This window comes from Acipenser ruthenus, unplaced genomic scaffold (assembly GCF_902713425.1).
Source record: "Acipenser ruthenus unplaced genomic scaffold, fAciRut3.2 maternal haplotype, whole genome shotgun sequence".
NCBI lineage: Eukaryota > Metazoa > Chordata > Actinopteri > Acipenseriformes > Acipenseridae > Acipenser > Acipenser ruthenus.
The window spans coordinates 186,239-202,713 of record NW_026707684.1 but is presented as its reverse complement, the minus strand read 5'-3'; the positions used below and the strand labels follow the sequence as shown (position 1 = coordinate 202,713).

The 16,475-nt window shown below is 40.9% G+C and overlaps 1 protein-coding gene across 1 annotated transcript; it reads right to left on the bottom strand.

Annotated features, from left to right (window-relative positions):
- Window positions 1–8,589: 8,589 nt before the first annotated feature.
- On the bottom strand, window positions 8,590–11,524 carry LOC131728037 (GTPase IMAP family member 9-like). Its single transcript, XM_059019245.1, has 3 exons — window positions 11,500–11,524; window positions 9,999–10,829; window positions 8,590–8,609 (listed from the first exon to the last, which is right to left on the bottom strand). The coding sequence occupies exons 1-3, from the start codon at window positions 11,522–11,524 to the stop codon at window positions 8,590–8,592; spliced, it is 876 nt and encodes a 291-aa protein (XP_058875228.1).
- Window positions 11,525–16,475: the final 4,951 nt, after the last annotated feature.

The window sequence follows — 16,475 nt, the reverse complement described above, 5'->3', positions numbered from 1 at the left end:
AAATTAAAATGATTTCATCTATACTAAGGTAAACAAAATTAAATTTAAACTGAAACATTCATAGCTAATCTCATTATTTTGTTTACTGAAAAAATCATACTCAAAACTCACCAGAGTGTAGCATTTAGCTGTTTTATACCCTAAAACAATTCTGAGGGGAAGCCCCCCGGACCCCCTGAGATGTCCACGTGAAAGAGTGCTACTCAAAAAGAAACATGTCAAGGTTGGCAGGTCTGTTTATAATTTATATGGATGGATAGCTTAGTTATTTTTTTATGAACCAGCAAATCCATTACATTATACATATTATATATATATATATCTCACTTGACTTGATGGTAATGTGGTGATTATGAATTTAAAGATATCCACACTGCTTGTTATGATCCCAGCAGTCGTTTTTTGTCTCCTTATCTTCTTTTTTTTTTTTTTGCATATTGTTCTAAAGTTTGAAGAGCCAAATAACAACTAAATTATGTGTGTGTGATAGTTTTATTAAAGAGCCACAGGCTGCAGTGTCTACACAGTGTTTTTTTTTATTTATTTTTTTTATTTGCTGTTAAACTCTGTCAATATGGATCTATCAATATGACCTGCATCTGTACAGATTAATTTTTTCGTTTTTTATTATCATTTGTGGCAAAATCGGTTATTAAAAATAAACTCCACTCGAACGCATAGAGTTTTCAGTTTCTATAATGAACTGCATGTACGTTTGACACACACACACACACACACACACACACACACACACACACACACACACACACACACACACACAGGTTAACTTACTGTGTCGAAGCGAGGAGGTCCACAGGTAGAACTCTGCATGCATTTTGAATCGCAGAAGGGGGAGCAGTAACAGATCTCGTTTTACTCCGCTCTCCCTCCCGCGTCTCAGCGCATCACTATACAGCGTCCTGCAATAATAACAGTAATCTCAACCAGCATACAACAACTTATTCACATATTTCTCCTAAGATTAAACATCCTTCATGGTACTGTAATCTGATTTTAAGGTTTGATATTGATGTAGTTTATATTTCAATAAGCTTTTCGGTTCATCCACTCTGAATAAAACCTTCTTAACGGCATAAAAATGAACTAGCGACGCCATGTTGCTGGTTTGTTTATAACCTGGTTCGTGGTCGTTAAGCCCGTTGCTAAGCACGTGACGTATTACTTCCCTAGCCTATTACGTATTTCCAACAACATTGACGATTGGTCAGTAGCGTGTCTGTCTTTGCACACTGCCCGCCTTCTGAAAGCCGTTTTCTTCATGTGGAAAGAGTAGTGAATAATTGACATTATTTAAAATATATCGACAAAACCCAGGTTTATCATTTTAAAAAAATTATATATTTTTTTAAATAAGTCTATGGGTGTGTTTTTTTAAGTTATTATCGGTTAAAACCAAAAACGTCAACGACGTATAAGGTATGTAATCATTCAGTATTTTTTCTGTTGTATTTTTAAATTAAGATTAAAGTTTAATAGTTTGAAAAACAAACAAACAAACAAATATATTCCTAATGTATCTGAGGGTTGTATCCGAGTCTGAATTTAAACACTTACGCGTTTCATAACACGGTCTTCACAAGATGGGTCCCACACTTCAAATACATTTTCAGGTAAAAAAAAACCAAAAAAAAAAAAAAAAACACACGACCCCCAGAAAATAAAATATTACTAGAAAAAAAATACCTTTCCCTCACCAGCAAAATAAATAAAATAAAATAAAAAAAGCTGAAGTCTATTCAGGATTTCGACGAGTATTACTGATATGTATATTTATGCGTGTTTGAGAAACGCTTTGAAAACCGTTGGCTTCAGTGTTCCAGTGCGCGCGCTGAGGTGAGTTTGAATTTCAGGAGCCTAACTGCCGTTGAGCGGGAGAGTGAGAGACAGACAGAGGTACGTTTAGTCTCCTTAAAAATATATCGACACATTTTCCCATTTTAAATCATTTTTTTAACACACAAATGAGTATACGAGAAATTATAAATGAATATATAAATTGTGTATGTATGGTATATGTATGTTTTCATTTTCTGACTACCTTAGCCTCACAATAAAACAAGACGGCCTGTTAATTTCAACGAAACTTTTGTAATTGTATTAATGATAATTATCATAATTGTGTCAGAAGAGAATATGTTTATAAACTTTTACGTAGAATTTACCTTGTTTGAGCTTGGAATTTTTATTATTATTATTATTATTATTATTATTATTATTATTATTATTTTAACGTATTTGTTTTTTGTTTGTGAGTGGCACTAACTTAATTTTGTTTTTAACTTGGAATATTTTTGAGGGTGTGTTAATAAAAAAAAAGTGAAACCGGGATTTGCAGTCCATATTTATTTTGTGTTAAACTTAATAAATATTGCATTGGTCATTTAATAGATAGGTCGAAAGCGGTCGAGTTTGAAAACTCTCAGTGTTGACGCAGGTTTGAATGTTCAGTTTCACATCCTCCTGTCAAACCCGTCGGTGCTGCTTGTATTTGAATACAGAGGCAGTTTCACAAAGCACTGCTAGCGAGCACTTCTGAAGCGATCTTATTTTTTTACACGTTTCAAAAAACGATATTTTAAGATAGAACAACAAAGTTTAAGTCGATAAAGTCTAAATGATTAATTGATACATTTTAAAATTATGCATTTTTTAATTTTGTAAGTTTTTTTATGTTAATCTATTGAATTTAACAGACTGCTTCATAGAACTTGTTTTGTAGAAAAAACCAGACCCTGATTTTTTAATTTTTTTTTTTTTGGGGGGGGCTATTAAACATAGACCGGACCCAGATTCGGACCCGCATTACTAGAATCCGCCCGCAAATTTAAAATTTTTATTAAAACCAATAAAATATACATCTTTTTTTTATTTTTTAGCTTTGGTGGTAATTTGTAAAAACCTTCACAAGCTATCTGCTTAATTCATAATTTAAACCTCGAATGTCTACGAAAACGTATTTATAGGTTAATGTTCAATATATATATATTTGTCACTGTTTTTGAAAGCGGATAGAAATGTTTCTGTTTGGAGGTGGATGGTAATTCTCTGTTTCATCAGCAGGTGGCGCTGGCTGGCTGCAAGCGGGAGGGATCAGTGCTGTGAGGTAGGCTGTACAAAGCAATGCTTCTCAACCTGATTTTTAAACAGGGACGTATCTATAAGCCTGTTTCTTAAACAGATGCTAATTTTTAAAACCTAGAAATATAAATTCAGGGGGGGTTGAAGGCACCTGAGTTGTTAAATATAAATTCAGGGGGCAGCTGAGTTGTTAAATATAAATTCAGGGGGGGTTGAAGGCAGCTGAGTTGTTAAATATAAATTCAGGGGGTGTTGAAGGCACCTGAGTTGTTAAATATAAATTCAAGGGGGGTTGAAGGCACCTGAGTTGTTAAATATAAATTCAGGGGTGGGGTTGAAGGCACCTGAGTTGTTAAATATAAATTCAGGGGGGGGGGGGGTTGAAGGCTCCTGAGTTGTTAAATATAAATTCAGGGGGGGGTGAAGGCAGCTGAGTTGTTTCTGGTTGGTTTTGTAATACATACAGAGCTTTCTTCATTCCACAACATAGAACTGTAATGAAAAATCATCACTTAATAAATATCTATTGATTTGTATTTCAATGAAATGATTGTATCTCAATATTGGAGCTACAGAATCTACTCATACAGATTCATTTTTTAATGTGGTGTTTGAATAAAAAAAGACTTCATCTTTACGAGAAGCATCTCCTATGTTAACCACAGCTGGATTGTTTAAAAGCATTTTACAGCAGCAGGGAATCCACCTTTCCATCCTTCTGTGGTTGATCCTGGCTAGGTAGAGGCTGATAATGAGCCCCTAGTCTCCCTTTATATTGAAAGTTATTTAAACCGAGGGACTCCCAGGCCAGTCAGTTTGGGCAGGAGCACCTTCTGAGCAAAGTCCCTGTCCATGGATAGATCTCGCTGCAGAACTTTCACCTGCACACAGATATCAACTAACCCCCACCCCACCTGCCTTGATCCCACCTCTCTGGACAGCTTCCCCGTCACTTTGATCTGATAGGGACAGATACACACGCAGCAAGCAAGACCGGGGAGGATTTCAAAACATACCTTTTATTAGAATAGATTTTAACAGCAGCACCTGAGCAACACCATCGACTATTACAGAATTTAACATTTAATAATCAGAATTGTTACAAAAGCAGCATAAAGAAATATTTAAAAAACCCACTACACTGTGTAACAATGCATTCCTAATATACAATTAGGCTTGCTACTATTTAATCTTTCTTTATTTATTTATTTTGCCATATCAACGATGAATATCAACATTTATTTCAGTAAGAATTTATCAGGTTTTTTTTTTATCTTTATTTTTCATTTCCAGTAGAGAATCAGTGAAATCGACTTTTATGCTTTTAAAAAAAACAGACTTTTTATGCCATTGAGAAATGTCTCATTTAGTGAAACCCCTTTATCATATTCAAAGCATTTTTCATACTGAAAAAACATCTTTAATGGAGCACTATATAGGGCTGTGGCTGATGCCTTTTTACCGCTGGCTATATGTGTGTTAAATGCAATGCCCCAAATGCCTTCAAATATCTAATAGGTATATTTGTAAGGAAAAATTGATGAAACCTGAAAAACAATATTAGTGAAGCCAAAAATATGTTTATTGGTGTAATACAAGAATAGAAGTATTTGAAGATTGCAGAGACAAATGCTCTGGGTCACAGCGGATGGAATCTGTGCAACAGACAATGGCTGCAATCACTTTAATAACATAGAACACTCCCCTGTAATGACATCATCTGAGACCCTGCCCACCTAAACCTGTGTACGTGGCCAGTCGCCAAGCCTCACAGACATTCCTGCATCTCTTATCTCTGAGATTCTCCCATCCCCCTATGCAACCAAAACAGAGCAGAGCTGTGAAACAGGGCACCTTCAAAAATGCCCTTAAATGATCATATCTGCTCTCAATCTAGTCAGACTGCATTCCAAAATACCCCACCTAAACTATATGCTCAATATTTCTCCATTGAATGTACCATACATAACAATATATTAATATGGACTATCAAATTTCCTTACATATTGGTCCATGTGATATAGGAAATGTGACATTTTTATGGGGCAATATGTTTTATATATAGAAATGACACCGTTACAGAGCCGTGGCTGTGACTCAGTGAGAGGCTGTTAGCTCCACTGAGTTTCAGGAATAACTTAGATCAGGGGTCTCCAATTCTGGTCCTGGAGGGCCAGTGTGCCTCCTGGTTTTTGTTCCAACTGTACCCTAAATTACTTAATTGGACTAATTAAGTGCTTATTAGAAGCTTAATTGCTCCAATTAATTAATTTAGGGTACAGTTAGAACAGAAACCAGGAGGGACGGCGGCCCCCCAGGACCAGGATTGGAGACCCCATGACGTAGATTAATTATTGATCAATCCCATGTGAAACATGCTTACTCCAGCCTGTACCTGCTATTTCAAACATATATGAGTCTATAATATATGTTGGAAAATGAATGTATATTAGAAAAGACCATTTTTAGACATTATTCACACGCTACGATAGTGAATTTGAGGCTTCAGACAGAAGTGCTGTCGGCAAGAGTTCAGAGTTCCAGCTTTTCCCCAGTGCCGCCAGAGACCCTCTCGGCAGTCTTTCACTTCATAAGAACATAAGAAAGTTTCCAAACGAGAGGAGCCCCCCATTCAGCCCATCTTGCTCGTTTGGTTGTTAGCAGCTTATTGATCCCAGAATCTCATCAAGCAGCTTCTTGAAGGATCCCAGGGTGTCAGCTTCAACAACATTACTGGGGAGTTGGTTCCAGACCCTCACAATTTTCTGTGTAAAAAAGTGCCTCCTATTTTCTGTTCTGAATGCCCCTTACTATCTAATCTCCATTTGTGACCCCTGGTCCTTGTTTCTTTTTTCCAGGTTGAAAAAGTCCCCTGGGTCGACATTGTCTATACCTTTTAGGATTTTGAATGTTTGAATCAGATTGCTGCGTAGTCTTCTTTGTTCAAGACTGAACAGATTCAATTCTTTTAGCCTGTCTGCATACGACATGCCTTTTAAACCCGGGATAATTCTGGTTGCTCTTTTTTGCACTCTTTCTAGAGCAGCAATATCCTTTTTGTAACGAGGTGACCAGAACTGAACACCATATTCTAGGTGAGGTCTTACTAATGCATTGTGAAGTTTTAACATTAGCTTCCTGGTCTTGTAAATGGCTTCTTATTTGATTTCTAAGATTTTTATGATCAATATGAGAAATGGAGAAACAAACCGAAATCAATTTTTGTATTTAATCCTTTAAAATCAGAAAACAAAAACGACTGGATTGTTTTGTGATTTCTCTGCTCAAAAAGCTAAAACGAAAAACAATTTGTTTTCCAATTTCTGTTTCAAAAAGGAAAAATGATTGGACCGAATGGACACGGACCCACTTCCTTCCAGACCATTCTATTGATTTATCCTCCATTAGAGTTACATCTTTATTTGTCACTGTACCAAAAACAGCTATTGGATAAATAGACAATGCAAAGGTTGATTAAATAAAAAAACAGCATTTAAATAAGAGAGCACTATTGTGAATACCAGGATTACTTAGTCACGTGATTTACAGTAAGATTTACAAGCTCCAGGTAGGTAGTTTCAGGTTAACCTGCTTCATTCCACAACAACATGATACTCAGAAGCCTCCAGTGTTTTCTTTTTAGGGTGTTGTCCTACATACCGCTTTAAAAATAGCTTTGCTATCAGTACATCAGAAACATTTTCTTCTAGAAGAACAGCAAAACAACTGCCTGCAGTGCCAGGAACACGACTTGTATAAAATAGACATGGATGTCAAATTGGACTCTGCACGCCCGCCATCTACACAATGAGGGAGGTATGACACAGGCCGGTGTTTGGGATGGAACCGCATAAGTCTCGCGTTTTGATTGGTCCATGTCTGTCACATTGTGGAAGGGTGAGGGTATTCACTGACACAGGAGACAGAAGATTTTATTTGGAAACACCGCACAGGTGCCCAGATTTATTTATTTTTCTTATTACTTGTTTTATTTGCTTTAGCCCGCAGAGGGCGCTGTTGTCCGTGGTCTGGATACTGCCGACAGTAAACCAGGACCACGGGGTTACCAACACAGGTATCTCAGTCCGTGCGCCTTCAAGTGCTCCAAAATAATAATGAAAACAGAAGGCGAAAGAAAAAGGGAAAATAAAACACAGTAATAAAACTACAAACAAAAGTGCTGCTTATGCAGTGCCCCCACTGCCGCTAAGCCGGTCAGCACGGGTCTCCGTCCTACACTGTGCTTATACACTGGGGTTGGCCAGGGTTCCCCGTATCTATACACGTCCCCTCGGGTACGTAATTATTTCTTTTATTTATTTTTTAAAATTATTTTTACAGACGGCTGTCCCCTCAGTCGGGCTCGCCTGCTCCTTATTTCACGCTGGCCTCTTCCGCCAGCGACACTGAACTTTCCCCAACCCGGCCACCCGAGTGCATCACCAAGCCAGTTCTTATGGGCCGAGCAGTCTCCCAAGGCCTGCCCCTCAGCCACTCATAGAGATTGAAAGCACACACACTCTTCCCCACCTCTCCGTGTCATCGCCATGGCCGACAGGCGGATCCCACGAGACTGCTGCCCTCTACCTGCAGTAATACGGATGTGCCAGACAGTCAGTCCAGATCTCCCCTGTTACACACATGAATATGTCGTCACACGAGTGGGGAAAGCTTGCAGGCATTTTTAACACTGTGATCAGAGAACATTAGTTAATTCTACAGGGTGATAATGCAAAACTTTTGTCCAAAGCTGTTATTTATTTACGTTACATTTCTGGATTTATAATCCGCTAATTACATTTTATTTCAGGTTTTCCCAAAGTAATTTTACCCTACAAGGTTATAACCAAACTACTTTTTACTTTCGTTTTCACCTGTTTTTGTCAGCCCACATGATATTAACAGCGCCTCCTATTACTATATTCAAGATGGGCTCTATTTCATAAAATAACTATATCTTCTTTTTATTTTAGCATATTGTTCTAAAGTTTAAGAACCAAACAACAATTAAATTATGCGTGTGTAATACTTTTGTTATTAAAGAGCCACAGGCTGCAGTGGCTACACAGTGTTGTTTTATTTGCTGTTAAACTCTGTCAGTATGGATCTATCAATCTGACCTGCATCTGTTTGTGAAGATGCTCCAGTGAGAGTGTGGAAGTGCTGTCAGCGTATTGAGAGTTTGAGACTCCGCAGATCCACAACATGCACTTACTGAAGAAGCAAAGCCGTTGTGGAGGTGGATGGTAATTCTGTGTTTCATCAGCAGGTGGCGCTGGCGGGGTGCAAGCTGGAGGGATCAGTGCTGTGAGGTAGGCTGTACAAAGCAATGCATCTCAACCTGATTTTTAAACAGGGATGGATCTATGAGGCTGTTTCTTAAAGCGTTCTATCCCAGTGCAAAGTTAGCAAAAAACAAATACTAATTTTGAAAAACTAGAAATATAAATTCAGGGGGGGTTGAAGGCACCTGAGTTGTTAAATATAAATTCAGGGGGGGTTGAAGGCACCTGAGTTGTTAAATATAAATTCAGGGGGGGTTGAAGGCACCTGAGTTGTTAAATATAAATGCAGGGGGGGGGGGTTGAAGGCACCTGAGTTGTTAAATATAAATTCGGGGGGGGGGTTAAAGGCAGCTGAGTTGTTAAATATAAATTCAGGGGGGGGGGGGGGGAGGTTGAAGGCACATGAGTTGTTAAATATAAATTCGGGGGGGGGGGTTTGAAGGCACCTGAGTTGTTTCTGGTTGGTTTTGTAATACATACAGAGCTTTCTTCATTTCATAACAGCACTGTAATGAAAAAGCATCACTTAATAAATATCTATTGATTTGTATTTCAATGAAATGATTGTATCTCAATATTGGAGCAATATAATCTACTCATACAGATTCATTTTTTAATGTGGTGTTTGAATAAAAAAAGACTTCATCTCTACAAGAAGCATCTCCTGTGTTAACCACAGCTGGATTGTTTAAAAGCATTTTACAGTAGCAGGGAATCCACCTTTCCATCCTTCTGTGGTTTATCCTGGCTAGGTAGAGGCTGATAATGAGCCCCTAGTCTCCCTTTATATTGAAAGTTATTTAAACCGAGGGACTCACAGGCCAGTCAGTTTGGGCAGGAGCACCTTCTGAGCAAAGTCCCTGTCCATGGATAGATCTCACTGCAGAACTTTCACCTGCACACAGTTATCAACTAACCCCCACCCCACCTTAATAATCAGAATTGTTACAAAAGCAGTATAAAAAATCTTTAAAAAAACCCACTAAACTGTGTAACAATGGATTCCCAATACATGTGCTATAGCAGGGTGGCCAAAGCTGATAATTCCAGTCCTGGTCTTTGTTCCAGCCCTGTTCTAAATTGTTCAGTTGAACCAATTGAACCCCCATCCAGACCCTGCAGTAGTTCATGATCTCACTGTACCTGTAAAACCTGGAGTGGAATAATGGCCCTCCAGGACCGGATTGATTGGACGCTCCTGCTCTATAGAAACACACTATTGATTCTAAACTGATTTTCTCCACTTGTTGTGTTTTTCAACATGTCAGGCTGTAGTTCTGATAATTGATCCAGGAATCTTGTGGCTTAAAGAAAAAGAAAATATCCTTAAACCTGTTTGACCTGCATGTGCATTTCTATTGAAAAGTGGTGTGTGTGTGTGTGTGGGTGTGTTGTTTGGTACTGTCTGCGGCTGGTCCACTGGACCTCACTGTGTAGAACAGCATTCTCTCACTGCTGTAGGTATATATTCATTTAATGCTCCCAATCTTCCGACTGTGCTTGTTACTCCTGAATGTTTTTGTATGAAGCTATTGGAGTTTTCTGCTTCTTCTCTTGCTCCTTGCTTGTAATGTGTCAATGCTGATGTGCATTCTCTCTGTTGTTTTTCCTCACACTCTGACATTAATTCTCTCATTTTCATTTCTCTCTCTTCGTCTTGGATTTCCTCTTCTATCTGCCTCATTTTCTCTTGAAGCTTGTGCTGGTTCTTTCTCTTCAGCTTCTCTATCTCCAGGTCTATTTGCTCTTTCTTCTCCTTCATGATCTCTATTACTCTCTGTTCTATTTTTTCATCTACTTGCTGTAACATCTCACTGGTGTAGTAGGTGTTGTTGTTTGCTGTCACCATGGCCTCTATTTTCTCTATGAGCTTTGTGACCTGAGTGCGATCGTTCTTTTCTCTGTTGTTGAAGGCATGATACCTGCACCCACATTCCATTAGCAGCTGCTTGAGATCATCTTCAGCTTCTTTAACATATTGATCAATCGTCTCCCCTTCCTCCAGATCGTCCACGCGGGTAAAAAGGATCATTATGTAGTTTGTAGCTTTCCCACCAAATCTCTCCTTGATGATCTCCACTGTTCTCTTCTCTTCCTCTGTGAATCGGCCCAGCTGCAGCACCAGAAGGAAAGCGTGGGGTCCCGGGGCAGACTTGGTGATGCATTGCACAGCATTAAATATAGCTTCCTTTTGAGACAGTTTCGTATCATACAAGCCCGGTGTGTCGACCACAACAACGCGTCTCCCAGCAACTTCTCCTGTTCTCTTAACACACTCCTTAGTCTCTGATCTGGAGCGGACCCTCGAATCAAACTCCTTTCTCCCTAGGATGGTGTTCCCTGAGGCACTCTTCCCAGTTCCAGTTTTCCCAAACAGCACAATCCTGATTTCAGGGTGGCTGAGAGTTTGTGTTTGTACACCCTCTATTGCTCCAGCCTTGTGCCCTGGTCCTGTAAGATAAAGGGAAAGGTTATTTTCGAATCCTAGTAATAAAAATGTTAATTTTATTATTTAACATATAGTACCAATGCTGCTAAACTCAGGTCTCGATCATTTTAAAATGTGGCCGTTCTAAGCTACACATAAACTGTTAAAAAAAAAAGCTTTGTTACTTTGTTCCCTGGTCCTAAAACCACCTCCAGAAAGAGATACAGCTCATTAACTTGGTGTCTTTGCATGGCTTCAGCACATCATCGATAACGATGAAACAGGAAACTGGATCATGTGTGTGTGAGAGGTTATGTTGATGTTTGTTACAAGTCTTCTTGGTCAGATCTAACTTGTAAAATACATTTTTAATCTCAAGTGACTTCCTGGTAAAATAAATGTAAAATAAAATTGGGGTCATGTGACTTTTTGTCCTCTGGATTCTAAAGACCTACAGTAACGCTTCACAATATTGGCTTCATACTCGGTACACAACTGTATTCTGTGATTCTCAATTATTTTACAACGCTTGCCACAGAGTCCAAGTGACTTCTGCTCGAGAGCAAAAACTGAACAGCAGAAAGTGTTTTGTCTTTATACAGCAGAAACCTCAAAATTCACAGGACCTCAAAGTGGCAGAGCACAATGTCACTGTCAATGTCAATGTTTTTTTTTTTACATGTTTACATGTTTTCTCGATGGCGGCGCGCATAGTCGCAGCGGCTCATGGCTCTCCTTTTCAGGGCTTTTTTTTGTTGTTTTTGTATTATTTTTTTGTTACTTGTTTGTGCACTATCGGTTCTGCGAACATCCGCTACACAAGCCAGAATCTTATGGACATTGGTGATCAGCACCAGATACCTATTTCGAGAGTCTTTCATCATACGCACAATATCCCAGACGACATAGCGAGACTGCCGGGCTCTCCGTGGATTGTTGTCGGGTCTAGGAGGCGGCGCAGACGGAGGAGGGAGAGGAAGCAGAAGCGGGGACGCAGGTCCGGTGTTATGTTAAGGTTAAGAAAACAACCACACAAGCCACCTCTACCGAGCCTGTATCTCTCCAATGCCAGATCCTTAGTGCATAAAATGGATGACTTGGAATTACAACTAGCTGGAAATCGCTACGTTCGTGATTGTTGTGTTTTGATTATCACTGAAACCTGGCTTCATCCGAGGATACCCGATGCTAGCATACAGCTAGCAGGTCGCACTCTGCTCTGCTGGGACAGGACTGAGGACTCCGGTAAGAGCAGAGGAGGGGGGCTCTGTATGTATGTGCATGAGAACTGGTGTAATAACGGAACAATGACAGATAAACACTGTTCCCCTGACCTCGAGTACATGTCTGTAAGATGTCGGCCCTTTTTTCTACCGAGAGAGCTAACAGTAGTGATCATTACGGCTGTGGATATTCCACCCGACGCCAATGTGAACATGGCGCTCTCTCTCCTGTTGAACACCATAAATGAACAGCAGCGGGCCCATCCCGACGGTGTTCACATAATCGCAGGAGACTTTAATAAGGCGAACTTGAAGACTGTACTCCCGAAATTTTATCAACATGTCAAGTGTTGATAAAACACTCTGGATCATGTTTACTCCAACATTAAGCATGCGTACAGAGCTACACCTCTCCCCCACCTCGGCCAATCAGACCATCTCTCCCTCCTGCTCTCCCCAGCCTACACCCCCCTCAGACGCAGTGCTACGTCCATCACAAAGACTGTTACCATCTGGCCTGACGATGCACCTTCCAAACTACAGGACTGCTTCAGACAGACAGACTGGGATTTATTTGAACACCAGGAGCTAGAAACATTCACAGGAACGGTACTGGACTATATCAAGTTCTGTATCGGAAATGTGACTGTGGACAAAAACATTCGGGTTTTCCCAAACCAGAAACCCTGGATGACCGACCAGACCCGTACACTCCTCAGAGCCCGCGATGCTGCCTTCAGGTCTGGTGATAGAGCTCTGTACAGAGCCGCTCGTGCCAACCTGAAAAGTGGTATTAAGGAAGCCAAGGCGGACCATAAGAGGAGCATAGAGTCCCACCTGTCCAGCAACAATACACGGGAGGTGTGGCAGGGCATACAAGACATCACAAACTACAGAGGCCGTGATGCGACAACAGGAGACCTGAGTGCGCCGCTGGCAGAGGAGCTAAATTGCTTCTTTGCTCGCTTTGAAACATCACAACAGCAGCACTCATCTGCTCTAGCCCCGCCTCCACCTCCATTTGGCTCTTGCACTAGTCCAGCCCTGTACCCATCCCCTCCTGGTTCCTGCACCACTCTACTCTCTGTGAGGGAGCACGATGTCAGACGGATGCTCCTGGCAGTGAACCCCAAGAAGGCTGCCGGCCCAGACGGAGTACCTGGTAAGGTGCTCAGAGCGTGTGCCCACCAGCTCGCCCACATCTTTACCAGAATCTTCAACCGCTCCCTGGCCCAAGCAGTCATCCCATCCTGCCTAAAATCAGCCATAATCATCCCAGTGCCGAAGAAGTCTCCCACCACCAGCCTAAATGATTATCGTCCTGTGGCCCTCACTCCGGTTATCATGAAGTGCTTTGAGAGATTGGTTCTTCGGCACATCAAGGATTATCTCCCCCCAGACTTCGACCCCTATCAGTTTGCATATCGCGCAAACAGATCCACAGAGGATGCCATCGCCGTAGCTCTCCATTCTGCGCTGAGCCATCTAGAGCAGCAACAGAGCTACGTCCGGATGCTTTTTGTGGATTATAGCTCGGCTTTTAACACAATTATTCCGGATATTCTTATCACCAAATTGGTCACTCTTGGCCTCCCCCCCCTCACATGTGCTTGGATAAAGGACTTTCTCATTAACCGGCCCCAGACGGTGAGACTCGGACCCTACCTCTCCTCCACTCGCACGCTGAGCACCGGCTCCCCACAGGGCTGTGTGCTGAGCCCCCTCCTGTACTGTCTCTACACCCACGACTGTAGTCCGGCCCACAATAACAACCTTATCGTCAAGTTTGCTGACGACACCACAGTGGTCGGACTCATCTCAAAGGGAGATGAGGTAGCTTACAGAGAGGAGGTCCTGAACTTGGCAGTCTGGTGTTCAGAGAACAACTTGGCTCTAAACACTAAGAAAACCAAGGAGATCATTGTAGACTTCAGGAAGCACAACATCGACCTAGCCCCCCTTTTCATCAATGGTGAGTGTGTGGAGAGGGTCCACACCTTCCGGTTTCTTGGCGTCCTTATCTCCGCTGACATCTCCTGGACAGACAACATCACAGCGATCACCAAGAAGGCTCAACAGCGGCTACACTTCCTGAGGGTCCTCAGGAAGTACAACCTGGATTCCAATCTGCTGCTGACCTTCTACCGCTCGTCCGTTGAGAGCCTGTTGACATACTGTATCACAGTATGGTACGGCAGCTGCACCGTGGCAGACAGGGAGAGGCTTCAGAGAGTAATAAGAGCAGCACAGAAGATCATTGGCTGCCCTCTTCCCTCCCTGATGGATATTTACATCTCCCGCTGCCTCAGCAGAGGAAAAACCATCATTAAGGACAGTTCCCATCCTGGTTCTGATCTGTTTAACCTGTTGCCCTCAGGGAGACGTTACAGGTGCATCAGAACAAGGACTAACAGATTCAAGAATAGTTTTTTCCCAAAAGTCATAACCACTCTAAACTTACACATGCATTGACTTCACAGTATAGGTATATAGCGTCTCAGAACTGTGCACTTTACAGCCCCCCTCACCTCCCCCCCCCCGGGCACTATTTATTTTATCTTATGTTGTTATATTTATTTTATTTTATTTATCTTATGTACATGTTGGCACTGAAAAAAGGAGTGGCTCTTAATCTCATTGTACATGTGTATAGTGACAATAAAGGCATTAATTCATTCATTCATTCATTCATTCATTCACTGGCAGCAACACATGGACAGGACGGAAACCCTGCACATTTAAATAGTGTTTTGTGTCTTTTGTATTTAAGTTTGGCAGGGATGGGGTTAATTCCATCCGTACCAAATACATGTGTGGAATGTGGCTGGGTCTTGATTGAATAATTGCTCAATCAAGTCCCAGCCATGTGGTATAAATGGGAAGATCCTTTGTTTGGGGGAGGTAGCAAGGAGAAAGCCATCAGTGAAAGCAGCTGCCCAGCCTGATAGCAAAGTTTGTGTTTGTTTGGGGCGTGACTTGTTTTGTGAGATAGCGCCCCCTAGCAACACAGAGAGGAACTGCAGAAAAAACGGTTAACAAATACCGTATTCCTTTGAATTTAAGACACAGCTCAAATTTCACACCGTCAATTTGAGGAAAAAATAAAACATCAAATAAATCTGCATTTAAAAAGATACGACCTCAATTACATGTATGGAGGCAGTCTGCTGTGACACACACTGCATTACAGTTATGAGCTGCTTCTCATTTCCAGTGCTAAACTAAAATGCAAAATACACAAAACACTACTAACATGTGCAGGGCTTCTGCCCCGTCACAAATATATATAAGTAGCTTGTAAACACCCATGTTCCCTGCATGTCTGTGCATTACAATATTAAAACTCAGTGTTATACTTATTTAACCTTGTAACGATCACTCTGCACAACTGAGAAGCAGTTGCACTGTCCTCCCTAAGGAGATACTACTGGCCCTATTCCTATAGCTAAATAAGTCAGCAAGAGTGACAGACAGCAAAAGCAGGGACGTCAGAGGTGTCAATTTCAAGAACAATCGGTTTATTATTGTGAACAATAATGTCAACAAATGAAAAAATGAACAAATGAATGAAATGAATAATGATAAGAAAGTAATTCAAATAATTGCAGGTAACAGGTAAGAAATAAGATGGTACAGATGTAGGGACAAACAGAAGGCTAAACAGATTCACAAAGTAGAAAATGAATGGTGTCCAGAGGGTCTCCAATAAACCCACACTCACAAACACAACACACACAGATAGACAAAAGATGGTGGGAGAATGACAGGTAGGCCCAACAAGTCCAGTAATAGCAGGGTAATTGAAATCCATACAAAGTAACAAAATAACAAAAAAATACAGGAAACAAAGTATCAAATTAAAGTAGAAAAAATCCAAACGAAAAAGAAATGATCTCACCCACAAATAAGGCAGTCCAGCAAAGTGTCCCGAAATGATGGTGATTGTAGAAAGTTGAAAACATTGAGTACGTTGAAATTGTTGAGACTGTCCAGTAGTGTTGAGTTGAATGGTGAACAGTTGTTTGGAAAAAATCAGGAGGATCAGGAAAAAATGGAGGCTGTCACACATAAAACAACAAACACTAAACAGACCTAGAAAAAACAGCTAAACTTAAACAAGTAACAGTGAAAACAAAAAGAGCAGTTTAGACAAAGCGCAGTGACAAAAGAAAATAAACGGATGCACTGGAATTATCTAAGGATGGTAATGGATTCACTGAAATTTAAGTAGAGAAAATGCTGTAGTTTAATGGATTCCTCTGAGAAAGGGAGTCTCCCTCAGGCCTGATTAGCCAGCTTTAATACAAGTGCTGGCTACTAAGGAGCTCTGAGATTGGAGGGGTGGAAATCTGAATAAGCCAATGGGGAGAGAGGATGAACAGAGGGTGGTTGCAAGGAACTATGGGAAATGAAGTTTTGACCTGGCCAGGCTACTGACCC

Excerpts from the sequence above, each read along its gene's own strand:
- LOC131728037 (XM_059019245.1), bottom strand. The coding sequence starts at position 11,524 with ATGCGCGCCGCCATCGAGAAAACAT. Across the intron at positions 10,830-11,499 it reads CGCCGCCATCGAGAAAACAT|GGCACAAGGCTGGAGCAATA; the intron begins GTAAACATGTAA and ends TTACAGGACCAG. Across the intron at positions 8,610-9,998 it reads GAGAGAATTAATGTCAGAGT|GTGCCTTCAACCCCCCCTGA; the intron begins GTGAGGAAAAAC and ends TTAACAACTCAG.